General features: G+C 60.4%; 1 protein-coding gene across 1 annotated transcript; it reads left to right on the top strand.

Moving 5' to 3' along the window:
• Positions 1-730: 730 nt before the first annotated feature.
• On the top strand, positions 731-17,636 carry PLCB3 (phospholipase C beta 3). Its single transcript, XM_039860048.1, has 32 exons — positions 731-959; positions 3,537-3,614; positions 3,869-3,937; positions 4,026-4,166; positions 4,410-4,489; positions 4,574-4,627; positions 4,705-4,780; positions 4,889-4,989; positions 5,497-5,663; positions 5,740-5,886; positions 6,813-7,053; positions 7,282-7,366; positions 7,444-7,630; positions 8,401-8,603; positions 9,455-9,551; positions 9,630-9,714; positions 10,005-10,129; positions 10,459-10,613; positions 10,694-10,855; positions 11,531-11,630; positions 11,719-11,823; positions 12,005-12,096; positions 13,289-13,442; positions 13,528-13,563; positions 13,711-13,903; positions 14,325-14,466; positions 14,558-14,634; positions 14,750-14,839; positions 14,932-14,989; positions 15,280-15,366; positions 15,450-15,669; positions 16,650-17,636. Exons 1-31 carry the CDS (start codon positions 861-863, stop codon positions 15,651-15,653), a joined length of 3,690 nt encoding a protein of 1,229 aa, XP_039715982.1. The 5' UTR covers positions 731-860; the 3' UTR covers positions 15,654-15,669; positions 16,650-17,636.
• The last annotated feature ends 305 nt before the right edge of the window (positions 17,637-17,941 follow it).

Raw genomic sequence — 17,941 nt, 5'->3', positions numbered from 1 at the left:
CGAGGTTTCTGACCCCTCTGGACAAACGACCAGCTGTCCCCTCCGTAGTTTTCAGTCAGGACTGCCCCCCAGGGACAGGCTCCAGGTTGGGTCATGGGGGTCTGTAGCCCCAGAATGAGGCTGCTCCTGGGCTCGCTCTGAAAGGCCAGGATGCTTGGGTCCTCCAAGGAGGCGGCAGGCGCCCGGTCTCCGCGGGCTAGGGACGGGGGAGGGGTCGCTGGCGGGAGGCCCATGCTGGCTAAGTGCTCCCAGGAGGGGGACTGCATTGCTGCAGGAGGGGTGAGGGAGGAAGTGAGGGGCAGAGAGGTGGGAGTGGCTTTTCCTGCACTCAGCTAAGTGCTGCAGGAGTGGGGTGAGGGGGGCTCTGCGTACCGGGGCTCAAGTCTGGCTCTCCTATGGTACCCCATCCTCGCCCCTTAGAAACCCTAGCGGGCTGACCCCGGCCGGTCTTCTGCAGCACGCTTTACACCCACAATAGCCCCTCTGGCTCCAAGCGTCCTCTCCTCACCCCGGGCTCTTCCAGCTGAGCCCCAGCGAAGTGCCGGGGGGGGGGCGGTTCAGGTACACCCTTGCCCCAATCCCCGACTCTGGCTGCAGTCGCCGCCCCGGCCGCCAGGGGGAGCCGACGCGAGCGGGCCGGCCCGACGCGATGGGAGGGGGCGGCGCCGCTGTGGTTCCGCCCCCGCCCCGCCCCAGCCGGACCCCGCCGATTCTCTGGTCTGTCTGGGACAGACTGGCGGGCAGGCGGACGCTGACGCCGAGGGGCTGGAGCGGGCCGCGCGGGAGCGTGCGGAAGGAGCAGCAGTGCCGTCGGTCCCCCTCGGGGTCCGGTGGGTCCCCCGCCCGCCCCCATCCCGGCCATGGCGGGCGCCAGGCCGGGCGTCCACGCGCTGCAGTTGGAGCCGCCCACCGTGGTGGACATCCTGCGGCGCGGGAGTAAGTTCATCAAATGGGACGAGGTAAGTGGAGGGGGTAGGGGAGGGCCCTGCTCCGCCCAGATCCCGGGACTCCCTCACTCAAGCTCGGCCAGATGCCGGGGACCCCTATTCCAGCCTGGCTTCGCTGGGGAAACTTGAGCCCCCAGTCGTCTCCGTAATGAAGATTTTGCCCCTCCCCACCCCAGTCCTCAGCTGCAGAAAAACTTGGCTTTCTGCTCCTTGGCTCCGGAAACTTTGAACCCAATAAATCTCAGCCCCTTTTCACTGCCCTTCCCCCACCCCTCCCTACCGGTCTAATTCCGGTTCCTCCAATCCTGTTCTAGTCCCCAGACCCTTGCCCGGTACTGGACTCTTTGGCTTGAGGACCCTGGCTCCCAATCTGGCCCAGTGCACCTCCATTTTGGGTGGGTGCCGCTGAGACCCTACTCTTCCCAGTTCCCTAGTCCGAACATTCTTCTCCATTCATCACTTTTTCACCCTATTTTGACTGGCACCGCTTTGCCGTACTTTGGGTCCCAGCCCAGCCCCCTGCTCAGGTGGGAGCACCAAGTCACCTCCTAGTGGAGGCTTTGGTTCCCCAAGTTCCTACATCCCTGGGGAACTTTGGGTTCCACTCCCTAATATGGGACTTTGAACCCCAATAAATCCTGGCTCCCTTTCTACCCGCCTTTGCCCTGGTCCTCACCTGCGGCTCCGGGTCCCACGACTGTGCCCCACCCTCACTTCACTCTGCCCCCTCCTCTGCCCCCAGGGCTCCTCCTTCCCTAGCCTCCACCCACCCCGCCGCCGGAGCTTCCTCGCTGCTCCTTCCCAGTCAGGCCAGAGGCCTGGAAGTCTCTGGGCTCCTTTCCGGCTGGGTGGGGCGGGTAGGCGTGGGAGCTGGGGGGAGGGGCTGGGGGTGTGGCCTGCGGCAGCAGGTGTGCCTTAGAGGGTGACTGGCCCCCCCCGGAGTCCGGGGAGACCTCTTTCCCCAGACCGGCCCGAAGGGAAAGTTTCTCTTTTTCCTCCCAGTGTGATAAACCCAAATAAGGAAGGGGAAACAGGGAGAGGGCCCTAGGGTGGGGTGGGGGTGTGCTGACAAGCACTTGGGGCGGGAGAGCAGAGGGCCTGGCCTGCCTTTGAAAGCCAGACCCTTGGGGAGGGGCAGGGGGAGCCCCTGGGGCCATTAGTACAGAACTCCCTCCACACACAATTGGGGGGTCCTGAGCCCCAGGGCAGAATTGGGAATTGAGAGGGGATGAAGATGTTTGTAAGCACAGTGAGGTGGAGAGACTCAAGCTTCTACTGAAGTCCCAGGGTCAGTCCCCTCTGCCTCCAGAACTTCCTGTCCTTTGTAAGCAAAGCCTGAGATGGGCGGGGCTGGTGCAATCCCATCCTCCAGAAGAGGAAACTGAGTCTGAAGAGTGGAGACTAATTCCAGTTTCACATTGGGCTTTCGGCTGAGGCCAGGAGCTGGAAGCCTGGCAGGAGTCCTTGTTCCCTGCTTCCTACTGGACTCTGGAGCCATACTGCCTGCATGCAAATCCGAACTCCTCTCCTTGACCTTACACAATCTGCATAGCTTCCCAGTGCCTCAGTCTGCTCACTTGTGAAATGGAAAGAACAATAGTACATACCACACTGGATTGTTAAAAGAGGACTCCATGAGCTCCTAGATGTTAAGTGCTTAGAACTGGACCTGGCACACAGTAGGGGTGGTGTGAGGAGAGCTGTTGTATTGATGACCAGATTGTCTGCCAGACGGCAAGCAGCAGTTTGAGGGTTGACACCAAGGTGAGGTGAGGTGAGGTCCTCTACTGGGGCAGGAGAGTTCTTGCTGTGACCACTTGGCCACTCTGGCCCTGGATAAGTCTAAGCTCCTCATGGCCCCTCTCGGGCTGCTGGTCCTGCGTTGCCTGGGGTGGCCCTGGGAGTTTGCCAGGAGCCAGGTCCTACTCACACAATGGGGTCAGCACACCCTTCCCTGCCCTCCTCAAGGCTGTTTGAGGGAGGACAGAATTCGCTCTGATTCTGAGGGCAGGGTGAGTGTCCTTCTGGAGAGACTCTGTCTGTAAGACGGGCTGAGCGGGGTGGGGGTTAATGGACTTTGTGGCAGATGTAAGGGGTGGCTGTCATCATGGGACCCCTAGGGCCACAGAAGAGCTGTGGGGGTCAGACCTACAAACCCCCTGCTTTCATCCCATAAATATTCCCAGTGGAGCTGCAGGAGCTCTTAGACCTGGGGAAACTGAGCCTGGGTTTGGGGTCCAAGGAGGGCTCCCCAGGGAGGTGGGTCAGATTTCATGAGTAGAGAAGGAAGGAAAGAATAGCTTAGCAAAGGAACAATGATGCAAAAGCTGGACGTGGGGAAAGGGTAGTTAGTGGTCCATGTGACAGTCTTAGGGCAAGAGAGAGGTGACTCTGGGAGAGGTGCTAGGACCTCAGGACCTCAGCTTTGTCCTGAGGACTTGTAGGGAGTCACAAAGGTCCTTTGGGCTGGGTGAAGCTTCGTCTTTGCTCACTGTCAGAAACGATGCTGGATGGCCCCAGGGGGTTCAAGGATCAAGCTTGGGCCACAGCCCTCACCCTCTGACCCCCACTGTCTCATCTCTTCCCCAGGAGGCCTCCAGTCGGAACTTGGTGACTCTGCGTGTGGACTCCAATGGCTTCTTCCTGTACTGGACAGGACCCAACATGGTGAGGGTGGGCGCTGCTGCAGCTCGCTCAAGTCTAGGGCCCTTGCCCCAGGCCCCTGCCCCCGTCTCCCACCTATGGGGGTAGGGCCCAGCTACAGGCTGACCTCTCCCAGGGCTTGCTGGACAAGAAATGCTGAGGACAGGGGCTGAGACTAGGGTGACAGAAGGGGGTGTCCACTCTTTGGCTCAGGTAGGGAGCTTGGGTGCTCTTGCTCTGTAGCTTCTCAGATTCACCCTAGCATCTGTTTTCCCCAGGAGGTGGACACACTGGACATCAGTTCCATCAGGGACACAAGAACAGGCCGTTATGCCCGTCTGCCCAAGGTGAGTGATGGGGCCCAGGACTAAGTGTGGGAGTAAGGCGGTGACGAATGGGGATACCCCTCCTTACCCTTGATTCTTGCCTACTCAGGACCCCAAGATACGGGAAGTGCTGGGTTTTGGGGGCCCTGATGCCCGGCTGGAGGAGAAGCTGATGACAGTGGTGGCTGGGCCAGACCCAGTGACCACATCGTTTTTGAACTTCATGGCCGTGCAGGATGACACAGCCAAGGTGGGCTGGGCCCGAGGGCTCATCTTGGGGAGCCACTGCCTTACTTGCTGAGTCAGCCACACTTAGTGAGAGCCTGTTATATAGTAGGCTGTTCTCTACTCCTAATTGTAATCATCTTCTGACAGAGCAGTATTTAAGCTCTTATTGGGTATCATACCCAGTTCTGGGCATGGGCGTGGGCTGTAGTTGGGTCAACCCCTCCATCCCCCACTCACCCCCTCCCTCTGCATCCTGATCCCTCAGGTCTGGGCCGAGGAGCTGTTCAAACTGGCTATGAACATCCTGGCTCAGAATGCCTCCAGGAACACCTTCCTGCGCAAAGCGTAAGCCCCGGGCTTGCCTGGGGGGCGTTGGGGGTGCCGGTGGTCATTCCTAGGGCATGACCCTTCCGCCTGTCCCCTCTTCAGATACACAAAGCTGAAGCTGCAGGTGAACCAGGATGGACGGATCCCGGTCAAGAAGTGAGTGACCCTCTTCCCCTCGGCCCCTTCCCCTTGGCCTTTGCTCCCACTGACCTTGACCCCTTCCACCTGTTCAGCATCCTAAAGATGTTCTCAGCAGACAAGAAGCGGGTGGAGACTGCGCTGGAGTCTTGTGGCCTCAAGTTTAATCGGGTGAGGGGGCTGGGGACTGGGGCTAGGGCCAGGGGGGTGTCATGGTGGGCGCCTGTTCTTTTGGGTCTGGCTGCCCCAGGGTTCTCACCCACGCTCCTCGGCCCCCAGAGTGAGTCCATCCGGCCTGATGAGTTTTCCTTGGAAATCTTCGAGCGGTTCCTGAATAAGCTGTGTCTGCGGCCAGACATTGACAAGATCCTCCTGGAGATGTGAGTAGGGCTGGGCCCGCCTACCAGCCCCCATGCTCTGTGCTGGCCTCTGCTTGGGGGTTCCTTCCAGCCCAGGAGGGGAAGTAGAGTTGTCAGGGATCCGAGTGCACAGGGCTATGGCTGAGCTCAGAGCCACTTTGCCGGCAGCTCTGCTGTGGACAGCTCTCTGCTGACTCTTTGCCCAGGTTACTTTCATCAGTCCACACTGAGAATGAAACCCCAGTGGCTCAGACTGTTGTGGGGCTTGCCTGAGCTCACACAGAGAATAAGAGCCGAAGCTGAGATTGGGTCCAGGGTCCAGAAGCATGGCGCAGCAGGCCTTGGTGGCTTCCACAGCCCTTGCTAATGCTAATGTCAGCACTGAGTCGGCAGGAGAGCAGTTAAGGAAACCGAGGCTCAGAGGGGAAGCGACTTGCCCAGGTCTCAGTCAGTGGGTGCCGATTCCCTCTGCCAGGGCGAGGGCTTGGAGCAGGAGCTTCAGCCTGACTGGCTTTCTGCCCCCTCCAGAGGTGCCAAGGGCAAGCCATACCTGACCCTGGAGCAGCTCATGGACTTCATCAACCAAAAGCAACGGGACCCAAGACTCAATGAAGTGCTGTACCCACCCCTGGGACCTTCCCAGGCCCGGCAGCTAATCGAGAAGTATGAGCCCAACCAGCAGTTCCTGGAGCGAGGTGAGCTGGTGGGATGGGGGAGCACTGGGGGGTGGGGTGGACCTAACTGACCCTGCTGACTCCACCTGGCCCTCAGACCAGATGTCCATGGAGGGCTTCAGCCGCTACCTGGGAGGCGAAGAGAACGGCATCCTGCCCCTAGAGGCCCTGGATCTGAGTGCAGACATGACCCAGCCACTGAGTGCCTATTTCATCAACTCCTCACATAACACCTATCTCACGGGTGAGTGAGCCACCCTCGGCTGGCGGGGAGGGAAGGATGGCATCCGTGACTTCTGCCCTCTGGCCTTTACACTGCCACCCTCCTTTTGGGATGGCCAGTGCTAGGGATGCAGGCAGGGAGCAGCCTGTCCCCGGGGAGCGGGGCTTCTCTGCGTGGGTCTGTCTCATGGGTAGTCCAAGAGGCTTCCTGGGGGGAAGGGCTAAGCCTCCATCAGCTGTGCAAAGACCGGTAACAGGAGACCGCTTGGTGCTTTTAAGAAGCAGAAAGGAGGCCGGGAAGCCAGGCGGGGCAGGAGCTGTCGCAGACAGAGGAGAGAGGGGACCGGAGAAGGAGGCAGAGCTGGACCCAGCAGGGAAGGAATTTGGATGTATCCTGAGTGGTCAGGAAAGGCTTTTTGGAGGGCATTAAGCAGGGGTAGGTGATGTGACCTGGCATGTTTTTAGAAGGATGACGCCAGGTCCTCTGCAGAGATTGGATGGCAGGTAGGGAGGGGCCTGCTGTCCCCAGGCAGGAGGTGATGGAGGCTATGCCAGGGCAGCTGCAGTGGAGGGAGGAAAGGGAAGTGAAGGACCATGGGGGTGTTAGGCACGACTCCCCGGTTCAGGCTGGCGAGTGTTTATGTGAAAGAGAGTGAGCTGGCGAAAGACCAACCTGTCAGCCAGCACTGCTGGACACAGACTCTGCCCAGCTTGGGTGGGCACCAGGGGCTGGGTGGCGGGACCTGGACCCTGTCCTGGAGAGATGGTGCTTGTTCCACGATGAATTAAGGAGTGATCAAGGGCTGGCCAGACAGAGTGTGCCAGGGCTGGGCCTGGCCACCATGGGGACCTGTGTGTCCCCAGCCTGGCCTGGTTCGGAGCAGGCCTGGGGAGGAGGGGGAGGAGCCAGGCTGGCCGGGTGGCTTTGGTGACAGAGCCTCCTTCTAGCGGGACAGCTGGCTGGGACCTCGTCGGTGGAGATGTACCGGCAGGCACTGCTGTGGGGCTGCCGCTGCGTGGAGCTGGACGTGTGGAAAGGGCGGCCGCCTGAGGAGGAGCCTTTCATCACCCATGGCTTCACCATGACCACGGAGGTGCCGCTGAGGGACGTGCTCGAGGCCATTGCGGAGACTGCCTTCAAGACCTCACCCTACCCCGTCATCCTCTCCTTCGAGAACCACGTGGACTCGTGAGTGGGCCCCTGACCCAAGACATCTGTCTCAGCAGTCTGTAATATGGAGGCCTCTGACCTGGGGACCCCTAATAAACCCAAAGACAGCCTCTTACCGTGGCCTGTGGAGCCACTCCTGTGACCTCCGACCCCGGAACCTTCCACTGACCTTGCGGATCTCTGACCTAGCCTGGGGACCTCAACTTCACCCCAGGAACCTCTGACCTCTGACCTTGGCCCCCACAGGGCGAAGCAGCAGGCCAAGATGGCTGAGTATTGCCGCTCCATCTTTGGGGACGCGCTGCTCATCGACCCACTGGACAAGTACCCGGTATGGGGGCTCGGAGCCGTGGCAGGGCTTGGGGGTGAGGGCGCCCCAGCAGGTCCTGACCTGTCTGTGCCCACCAGCTGGCCCCGGGCACCCCGCTGCCCAGCCCCCAGGACCTGATGGGCCGCATCCTGGTGAAGAACAAGAAGCGGCACCGACCCAGCACGGGTGGCACCGGTAGCTCCTTGCGCAAGCGGCCGCTGGAGCAGAGCAACTCGGCCTTGAGCGAGAGCTCTGCCGCCACCGAGCCCTCCTCACCCCAGCTCGGTATGGCCCTGGCCTGACCTTTGACCCTGATCCTGACCCCCCTCCCTCAGACCAACCTTCCCTTCTCCCAACACGACCTCCCTCTTCACCAAGCCACTCACCACCTCTTAGCTGAGTATGGGGCCTCCGACCCCAGGGGCTCACCTCACGGGACTCACCCTGGTCAGATTTGGCCGCATTCAGCTCCTGGCCCCTCAGCCTCAACCTCCCACCTCACATGGCCCTCAGCCTGACCGGGTTATGACTCTGAATTCTGACCTCTGACCTCAGTGAGCCACATCCCCATGCTTGGGGTGTGACACTCAGACCTCTGACCCCTGTCCTTTGACCTCCACAGAGTCTGCCCACCTGGGTATAATTTCAGCTAAGCGTCGACTTCCCATTTTATTGAAGCATTCCTTACATCTGCCCCGTGACCGCTCCCCTCACTAGGCCCCTTCATTAGGCGTGTCCCTGACTGCCCCCCGACATGGAATCCCACCATGTCATCCTTTATCCCCACTTTCAAGGATGGCGTACCCCAGTTCGTGGCTTCTCACCCTTCTGAGCCTCCCTCCCTCCCTCCCTCCCTGATAGATGTAACTCTGGGCCCTGACCTTTAACCCTTCTGCGTTACCACTACATCAACTCCTGACCTGCCCTTTCCCGGGCACGCTGCCCTGAGACTTCACTAAGTCACTTCCACACACACTGGACACGACCTCTCCTGACTCCTGAGTGTCTGTGTGTGTGCCCTTAGCCCTGACCCCCTGTGGCCCCGTCTTCTACAGGGTCCCCCAGCTCCGACAGCTGCCCTGGCTTGAGCAATGGGGAGGAGGCAGGCCTTGAGAAGCCCAGCCTAGAGCCTCAGAAGTCTCTGGGCGAGGAGGGACCCCAGCGGGGCCCCGATCTTGGTCCAGCCGATCGTGAGGATGAGGAGGAGGATGAGGAAGAGGAGGAACAGACAGACCCCAAAAAACCAACCACAGATGAGGTCAGGCCTACCGGCAGGAATGAAAAAAAGGCAGCATGTATTCATTTCCCAAGTGTTTTGCCAAGCACCTACTGTGTGCCAGGCATACCCCTGGGGGCTGGCTCTGGCCATCGTCAGACATTCCATACTCTCCTAGAGTTCAGGGCAGGGTCAGGGGTCCTGTGGAGCAGGCAGGAGGGGTCTTAGATAAGCAGGCACGGAAGCGAGTGTGAATTATGCTCAGGGCATGGGCCAGGGAGGGGTGAGTTAGGGAGCAGAAGTGGGGGAGGAAGGGGAGTCCGACCTGGGCGGGGAGGGTGGGTGAGCAGACCTGAGGGAGAGGGAACACCTGTGGCAGGGCCGGAGAGTGCAGAAGGGGTGCTGTGTTCACCAGGCAGTGTTGAGAAGTTCTGAGGAGAGGAGGTGACAGAAAAGTCAGCTCTGAGGTCGGATTTGGGAGGGGCCCAGGGTGGGGAAGGCTGTGGGCAGGGGCAGCTGAGTTCAACATCACGGGTTGAGTTTGAGCCTTATAAGCCCCCCAAGAGGAGATGGCAAGGTGGTGGTTGGAAGTTGGGGGCCTATCTGCATGTAGGTAATTGAATCCCTGGGGTCAAGAGAAGAGTTTCAGCTGACAGGATCAAGGAGGCAGGAGGCCAACCAGGAGGGTGGCACGTTGGCCGGGCCCCAGAGAGAAGGCTGTGGGGCAGACGGGCCCAGGGCTGACAGGCCATGGAGGGCCTGCATCCCTTGCTAAGGCCACCGGGTGTTGTGATTGCCGGGGCGGGAATAGGGTCCATGCCTCCTTCATGGTGGGGGCAGGCGAGGTAACTTCTAGCTGATGGCACTGTTGACCCTGTGTTTGGGGGCCACAGGGCACCGCCAGCAGTGAGGTCAATGCCACTGAGGAAATGTCAACACTCGTCAACTACATCGAACCTGTCAAGTTCAAATCCTTTGAGGCTGCTCGAAGTGAGTGGGGTGGGACATGGTGGGAGTGGGAGCCACCTTGGCTCTTTCAGGCCTGACCCCTTCCCACTCACCCCTCAGAGAGGAACAAGTGCTTTGAGATGTCATCCTTCGTGGAGACCAAGGCTATGGAGCATCTGACCAAGAGCCCCATGGAGTTCGTGGAGTATCCTTTGGCAGCGCCGGGGCCAGTAGGCCAGGCCGGGGGCACTGCGAGGCCAGTTCAGACCCCACTTCTGCCGCCTGCACAGCACCTGGCCCTCCGACACCCCTGTCTGTGTTTGGGGCAGGCCTAGGAGACTGCGCAAGGGCCAGGCCAAGAAGCAGATGGCTGAGAGGGCAGCTCTAGCCCAGGCCGGGAGGCGGGTTCACAGGAGCTGAGGCCAGGCCGGGAGTGCTGGGCTTGAGGCAGGAGGCCGGCGAGTGCACGGTGTGGCCCCTGACTGCTGACCTCAGATACAACAAGCAGCAGCTCAGCCGTATCTACCCCAAGGGCACCCGTGTGGACTCGTCCAACTACATGCCACAGCTCTTCTGGAACGTGGGCTGCCAGCTCGTGGCACTCAACTTCCAGACCCTGGGTGAGCACTGCCCCACCTCACCTGTGGTCCCGGCCCCCAACCTCACTGACTTCTGCCCCATGACCCTGCTCATCTTGTCTGAACAGATCTCTGACTCTAGCTAATCCCAGATTCTCAAACCGAATGGAGACCTTGGCTAACCCCAGCCTCTGACCTTGGCATACCCTAGACCTTTCCCTCTGTCCCATCTTTTCTGAGTCTGGATCCCTGATGCCACTTGATCTGATCCTAATGATCCCTGGTACCCCCTCTGCACGGTACTGTCTGTCTTTCCTGACTCCTGACCTCGGTAAACCTTGCTGACCCTCACCCTCCCCATGTCACCCCAGATGTGGCGATGCAGCTCAACGCAGGTGTGTTCGAGTATAATGGGCGCAGTGGCTACCTGCTCAAGCCTGAGTTCATGCGGCGGCCGGACAAGTCCTTTGACCCCTTCACCGAGGTCATCGTGGACGGCATCGTGGCCAATGCCTTGCGGGTCAAGGTGGGACCAGGGAGGGCTCTGACCACGGTGTGCTGGGGGCGGGACGCTTAGCAGCCGCCTCACCCTCCTGGCTTCTCCAGGTGATCTCTGGGCAGTTCCTGTCCGACAGGAAGGTGGGCATCTATGTAGAGGTGGACATGTTCGGCCTCCCTGTTGACACGCGACGCAAGTACCGCACGCGGACCTCTCAGGGGAACTCGTTCAACCCGGTGTGGGAGGAGGAGCCCTTCGACTTCCCCAAGGTAAGCGTGGCTCCCGCCCAGACCTGCGGGGCTCTCCTGGCTGGGCAGAAACCAGGCGCACTGGTGGCAGTCGAGGGTTGGAAGGTGGGGGTGCCGAGGGACCTCAAGGCTGGGCCTGTCGCTTCCAGGCCCCACCCCAGGTCTTCCATGTCCCCGGCTCAGGCTCAGGCTCAGGCTCCCTGCTCTCTGCAGGGGGAAAAGAGGATTGGGGGTGGCACAGCAGGAGGTCCCGTGGCCCCCCGTGAGGAGGGGGCACAGCCTTCCCCATCGTCTAGGCAGGAAGGATCTGCCTGAGATCACAGCCACACGCTCACAGTGGCTCTTCCCCACTTCCCAAATGGACTGGACCTCCGTGCCCTGCTCGGGTGGGGTGTGGCCTCAGTCCCAAACTCATGACTCGCTGGTGATGACCAGACCTGTCCCACGACAGCAGTGCCTGGAGGGCTGTGGTCTGCCTGTTCCCGGCTCAGGCCTCTGACGGCTGCTATATCCATCCACCTGGTCATGCCATGGCAGTGCGGGTCCTCCACTGGCTCTGTGGCGATGGCGACCAATGGTCAGCCATTGGGTCAGCTTGTCTGAGGGTCCCCTCTCAGTGACTGTGGTCAGCTATGGCTCAGGGGCCATACTGGCCATGGGTCAACTCCGTGGCTCAGCACCAGTCCGGGTCCTCAGGTGGTGCTGCCTACGCTGGCTTCGCTGAGGATCGCAGCTTTTGAGGAGGGCGGCAAGTTTGTGGGGCATCGGATCCTGCCCGTCTCTGCCATCCGCTCAGGTGAGGCCATCTGGGCTCTGGGCAGCGCAGGGGCAGTGTGTAGGGGGACCTAGTGGGTCCCATCCACTTTGCCTGCCCACCCTCCCAGGGTACCACTACATCTGCCTGCGAAACGAGGCCAACCAGCCGCTGTGCCTGCCAGCCCTGCTCATCTACACCGAGGCCTCTGACTACATCCCTGACGACCACCAGGGTGAGCTGCCAGGCAGGCCAGGCAGCGGGGGCAAGGGCGCCCCCAGGACCGGGGGATGACTGAGCTGGGTTGCCCAGGTTGAGGGTGGGTTCTGTGGTCCCTCTATGAAACCAGAGCTGATGGGGAGGTTTTGGCCTTGGGAATTCTGTCTCCAAGACCCTTGCCCTCTGCCCCCACCCAGATTATGCAGAAGCCCTGATCAACCCCATCAAGCACGTCAGCCTGATGGACCAGAGGGCCAAGCAGCTGGCTGCCCTCATTGGGGAGAGGGAGGTGAGCCAGGGCTGGCTGGGTGCAGGGGGGTGGGAGGCAGCAGGGCTCAGGTTCATTTGGACCGTGGGGAACAATGGCGGTGGGGCGGGTAGGGTGGTGAGACCGACCTGGGCTGGTAGAGAAGCACCCTGCAGCCTTCCCTGGCTCATCCTCCTGCACCAGCCCATCCCACTCCTATCCCGTTCCCAGCGAGTGGTCTGGCTCCTCTCCCCACACGGGGCTCCTCACTGCCCTGTGGCAAATGCCAGCATCATGCAGCCCCTTCCCTCTGCCTGGAGGGCTGTTCCCCTTTCCGGATTCTTCTCTCACCCAAACCAGAAAATAAGCCAAGGGAACGCGGGGCGCCAGCTCGCTGCCTGGCCAGGTGTCAGCTCTTTCCACCACCTCGGCTCACATGGTCCTCCCACCACTTGAGTTTGCTGCCATGCTGCACGGTGTGGGCCTTCCGGCCTGTCGCCTCTCTCATTCCGAAGGCTCAGTGGCTTTGGGTTACTCTCTGCATAAGAGGCCTTCGGGACAGACCTGGGCTAGAATCCCTCCAGTTACATGCAGGATCCGAGCCGGGGTGCAGGGTTCGGCCACTTCGCCAGGGCGGTTGGAAGTCACAGAAGCTCTTATGGATCCTGGGAGCCGTGAGATGGCAGTGGCTTCTGTCGGGAGGGTTCGAGAGCAGAGGCTTGCCCAAACATCTAGATCCGGTCCCAGGGGCCCTACAGCAGGCAGGGGAGAGACGGCTGTGTGGAGCTGTTAGGCAGAGAAGCCAGTGCCCACTTGTGGTCACTTCCTTTGCTGATTTAATCAGGAGCTAAGCAACAAGGAAGATGAGCTGCTGTGGGCAAGGGTGGAGGGAGACTCAGATTGAGGAGGGCTCTCCTGGAAAGCCAGGGCTTTCCAGAACAATCTGGAAGTTCCTTAGCACATGCAATGGGGCCCAGCATCCTAGAGACACCATCTCATATTATCTTCCCCACACCTGTGTAGGGAAGGAGTTTAGACATGCTTGTTCTATGCATCTTATTTCTCATGTAGTTGTCTTAACAGCCCTGCGTCACAGATGAGGAGTCCAGGGCCACACGGGTGGAGGGAGGCAGAGCAGGGGCACTGGGTATCCCCCTGGAGGTTGGGAAGGACACAAGGGCCTGGAGAGAAGAACAGCATTTCTGGAAAGAGCTTTCTGCTTTCTCCCCCACAGGCTCAATCTGGCCCAGAGACATGCCAGGAGACCCAGTCCCAGCAGCTGGTGTCCCAGCTGACCCCAAACCCCACACCCAGCCCACTGGACACCTCCCCACGCCGACCCCCAGGCCCTACCACCTCCCCCACCAGCCCCTCCCTGAGCAGCCCAGGTAAGGGGCAGCCTGGGCCAGGGGTGGGCTGAGGGGAGCAGCGTAGTCCTGTCCAGCTTTCCACAGCTCTGCCTCTGCTCTCCAGGTCAGCGGGATGATCTCATTGCCAGTATTCTCTCAGGTAGGGGTGGGGCCGCGGTGGGGCCGCGGTGGGAGGGGGCTGTCCAGGAGGTGGAGCGTGCTGTGGGGCGGGGCTACTTGAGGTGTGTGGTGCTCCCGAGGGCTTGGCCTGCCCCAGCCCAGCCTGCCTTTGCCCTGCTGCTCACAGAGGTGGCTGTAGCCCCGCTGGAAGAGCTCCGAGGCCACAAGGCTCTGGTGAAGCTCCAGAGCCGGCAAGAGCGAGACCTGCGGGAGCTGCACAAGAAGCATCAGCGGAAGGCGGTTGCCCTCACTCGCCGATTGCTGGACAGTCTGGCCCAGGCCCGGGCTGAGGGCAGGTGCCGACCCCGGCCAGGTGTCCTGTGAGTGCCCTGCCCACATGTGTGCGAGTGTGCTGCGTGCATTGATATGAATATGGGGAGTAGTGCACGTGGGCTTCTGCGTCTGGGCTAGGTGGGCGTAGAGGATGGCCAAGGGCTGCTCCTTGACTCCCAAGGAGGAAGGTTGGGTGCAAGGGAGAGGCGGCTCTCCACGTTCGGTCCCACCTTCTTCCTGCCAAGGAGCGACTGTGGGAGACCCCCATGAGGAGCATGTTTTGAGAGATTGTTGCTCAGACAGGCTCCCATCATTTTGGTGGAGTGAACTGGCCTCCTAATTAGCATAACAAACTGTCCCGTGCCCCCCAGGCAGGTTTCTACCTTTGCCAGCTGGGAGCCCCCCTCTACCTCCCAGCCCAAGTCCTTGTGATGACCTATGAGTCACCCAGAGGGGTTCTTCCCACAGAGGTGGGGAGAACGAGGAGGAGGAGGAGGAGGAGGTGAAACGGTTTCAAGAGTTCCAGAAGAGACAGGTACAGAGTCTGCTGGAGCTGAGGGAGGCGCAGGCTGACACAGAGACGGAACGGAAGCTGGAGCACCTGAGACAGGTGAGGGGAGTGTATAGCGGTGAGGGAGAGCCTGCCTCCTGGACAGACCTGTCGTCAGCCTGTCTCACCTATTGCCTGCCTGTGTCCACAGGCTCAGCAGCGGCTCAGGGAGATTGTCCTGGATGCTCACACAACTCAGCTCAAGAGGCTGAAGGAGACAAATGACAGGTAAAGGCAGAGGATCTTGTGTGTGGGGGGGGCGGGGGACTCCTTAGTGCCAGGATGAGGGCAGAGTCCCCAGTCCTGCCACTGACCCTTTCTCTTCCCCCACCGGCTCCTCCAGGGAGAAGAAGGAACTGCAGAAGATCCTGGACAGGAAACGTCACAATAGTATCTCAGAGGCCAAGACAAGGGAGAAACATAAGAAGGAGGCGTAAGGGCATCGGGGCTGGGAGTCATTTGGGGCCCTGGGCAGGCAGGGGTTGGTGCCTGGCACTGAGCCCACCCTGCCTTGCTCCTGTGCAGGGAACTGACAGAGATCAACCGTCGGCACATCACCGAGTCAGTCAACTCCATCCGTCGGGTGAGTGAGGCTCAAGTGCTACCCTACCCACCCCGCTTCCTTCAGTCATCAGAAACCCACCTCCTCGGTGCTGGCCTAGTGCGACATTGCCCTGGTGGGGCTTCCAGAGCCTTTCCCTCTGGGCCCCACAGCTCGTTCTTGCCCACATCTTCTCCAAAGCCGGCTGTCTGCAATAGTGCCCCATGGCTTTGGAGTCAGCCTGGAGCATTTGCTGTAAGGGTCAACTCGGGTCTCTAAGGGTCTCTCCCTTAGAGACCCTCTGCTGAGCCCTCATCTCCACCCACTAACAGCTGGAGGAGGCCCAGAAGCAGCGGCATGAACGCCTAATGGCTGGGCAGCAGCAGGTCCTACAGCAGCTCATAGAAGAGGAGCCCAAGGTGAGTCACTGAATGAGGTCGGCCGGCAGTGGCAGGCAGAGTGCCAGCTGGCCTGTCCTGTGATCCTCCTCCTTGTCCCGTAGATGCTGGCCCAGCTGACCCAGGAGTGTCAGGAGCAGCGGGCGAGGCTGCCCCAGGAGATCCGCCGGAGCCTGCTGGGCGAGACGCGAGAGGGGCTGGGGGACGGGCATCTGGTGGCTTGTGCCAGCAACGGTCACGCACCTGGGAGCAGCGGGCACCTGTCTGGCGCTGACTCGGAGACCCAAGAGGAGAATACGAAGCTCTGAACTGGCTGAGCAAGAGGTGGCCACAGGGCCAGGGGGTGCTGGGAGGAGGGCCGGAGGCTAAGACACTAATGCTCTTTTTTTTTTTTTTTAACTTTTTATCTTTAGAAATTTTATTTTTTTAAACTGAGCTGAGCGCCCCACACTAACTCCCTTCCTTCACCCTCCTGGGCCCCTATTAGCCCCCAGCTCCTCCTTCCTGTCCTTAGTCCTAGGGAAGGTGCTGGGGCGTTGTGGGCCAGAAAGGCCTGGGCGGGAGGACACCCACGTCCCAGAGTGGGAGCAGAGCCTCCTTCACTCCCCCAGGGACCACCCGGCGGAGGCCGCAAGCTCTGGGAAGTAGGCGTCACATTCTTTCTCTTTTCTCTGGGGATTTTTTTACATGAATAAAAGTGGATTTCAGGGACCCTGTGTGCAGCGTGGTTTGGGGTGGCACAGTGCTGGAGAGGACCCAGGGCCCTAGGCCTGCTTGGCCACTTCTCCTGGGGCCTCAGTTTCCTCATCTATGAAACAGGCTTTTGGGCACTGTGGGGTTGAGGTCACCGAAGAATTGCTGGGTTTGAACCTTGAGCCCTCCTCGCCTGGGGTCTGTAGATCTTCCCGATGACGTGACATCAGAGGCCCTCCGGCCTGCCCCAGGCTTTCCTGCCTCTATGCCCTCTGCCCCTGGACCTTACTTTTCTCCCTCCTGGGCTCTTCTTGTCCTCCTTTCACAGAGGCTCAGGCCTCTGCTTCAGGAAGCCTTCCCTGCCCCCCCTTCCTGTTGCCTGATATGACCCGAGCGCCCAGCATCTTCCGCTGAGGCTGCTCTCGGCTCCACAGGCAGTTGACTGTATCGGGAGATGGACTAGGGGTGGAGCTGGGCTCTCAGCAGTAGGTGGGCAGTGGGTGGGCCTGGCAGTGACCCTTGGGCGAAGGGAAGCTGACAGTCACAGACAGGGGCTGAGAGACCCAGCACCCTCTCATCCCTGTGAGGGAGATGTTATGCCTTTTTTACAGATGAGGAAACTGAGGCCCAGAGCAGAAGTCATGTGTGCCAGGCCAAGTCAAGACGTCTTAACCTGGAGGCAGGGTGGGCCTGGACCCCTCTATGGCAGAGTCTGCAGCCAGCCTGGAGGACCTGCTCCCCCTCCTGCCTCGGGACAGCGTGGAGTGGCAGAGACCCCGCCGCGAGGGTGCGGCTGGTTCTGCTGCAGGGTCAGGCTGGCACTCCTTCAAGGCCTCTCCCAGCTTCCTGGCAGAGCTTCCCAGGCCAACTGCCTCCCTTGTACAGAGGAAGGCAGACTCTTATCTGGGCTTATCTCCTGCCAATTGAGTGTTTTCTTTCTTTGTTTTTGCTGCAGCCTCAGGCAAACAGATGGGGTGGGGAGGCCAGAGAAACAGGACTTCCAGAGTGGGGCTCTCCTAGGGCAGGGGGCCTTTACCCTAGGCCCTGCACCTTCAGGGTCAATACTATTGCCCAGGCCTTCCCTGCTTCTGCGGTCAGGCCTTGGCCTATCCCCAGATCTGCCCACCGCATTTATGTCCAGGCCCCTCAGCAGCCATCTCCTATCTTCGTGGCTCACCTCCACATATGGAAACACTACACGTCAGTCCCCCAGTCCCCAAAGACCATGCTAAACCGCAAACCCCTGGGTATGACATTCAAGTCCCTTAGAAGCCTGGCCTCTGCTGCTCCCCCACGCTTTCCACGGTTTCACTCTTTACTCTGCCCAGAATGACAGCCCCCTCCCCCATCTCTCCCTTCGAGTTCCAGTTCTGACTCACCTCCTCCCTGCCTTTCCCCTGCCGGAGGGAGTCGCTCTCACCCAAGTTCTGGCTCCTGTTATAGCTGGTGGTAATTTCACTTTGAGAGGCTGATTCTCTCCTTGCCAGAAAGCTTCGGTACGCAAGAGCTGTGTCTTAATTCATCTCTGTACACCCAGAACAAATCACTGGCTAGTCAATAGAGGGCGCCAATAAATCTTCCTGGAATTGAGCTCGGAACTCTGCTCCCAGGTTCTGGTGAAGCTTCTCTGGTTCCTTTAGTGATCACTCTATTCACAGCCCTTGGCCCAGCCTGCCGCCGCCCCGCCTCCGCCCTGCGCGCCCTGCCAGTTCCCAGAGCAGCGCTGGCCCCAGGCCGGCCACACAGTAGCTGCTGTAAAGGACTGACCCAAATAGGAACAAATGACCCTCCCTGGGGGACGGCGGCACGGTTTGCAGAACGCAGAATTCCGGCGGCCGGCCGGCCTGCAGTTACCAATTACCAGATTAGAGATAAGGACCTGGACGTCCCTGGGGCCCGGCAG

Source organism: Pteropus medius, unplaced genomic scaffold, assembly GCF_902729225.1.
Source record: "Pteropus medius unplaced genomic scaffold, Ma_sr-lr_union100, whole genome shotgun sequence".
Classification (NCBI taxonomy): domain Eukaryota; kingdom Metazoa; phylum Chordata; class Mammalia; order Chiroptera; family Pteropodidae; genus Pteropus; species Pteropus medius.
This window is presented reverse-complemented; position numbering and strand designations above follow the sequence as displayed.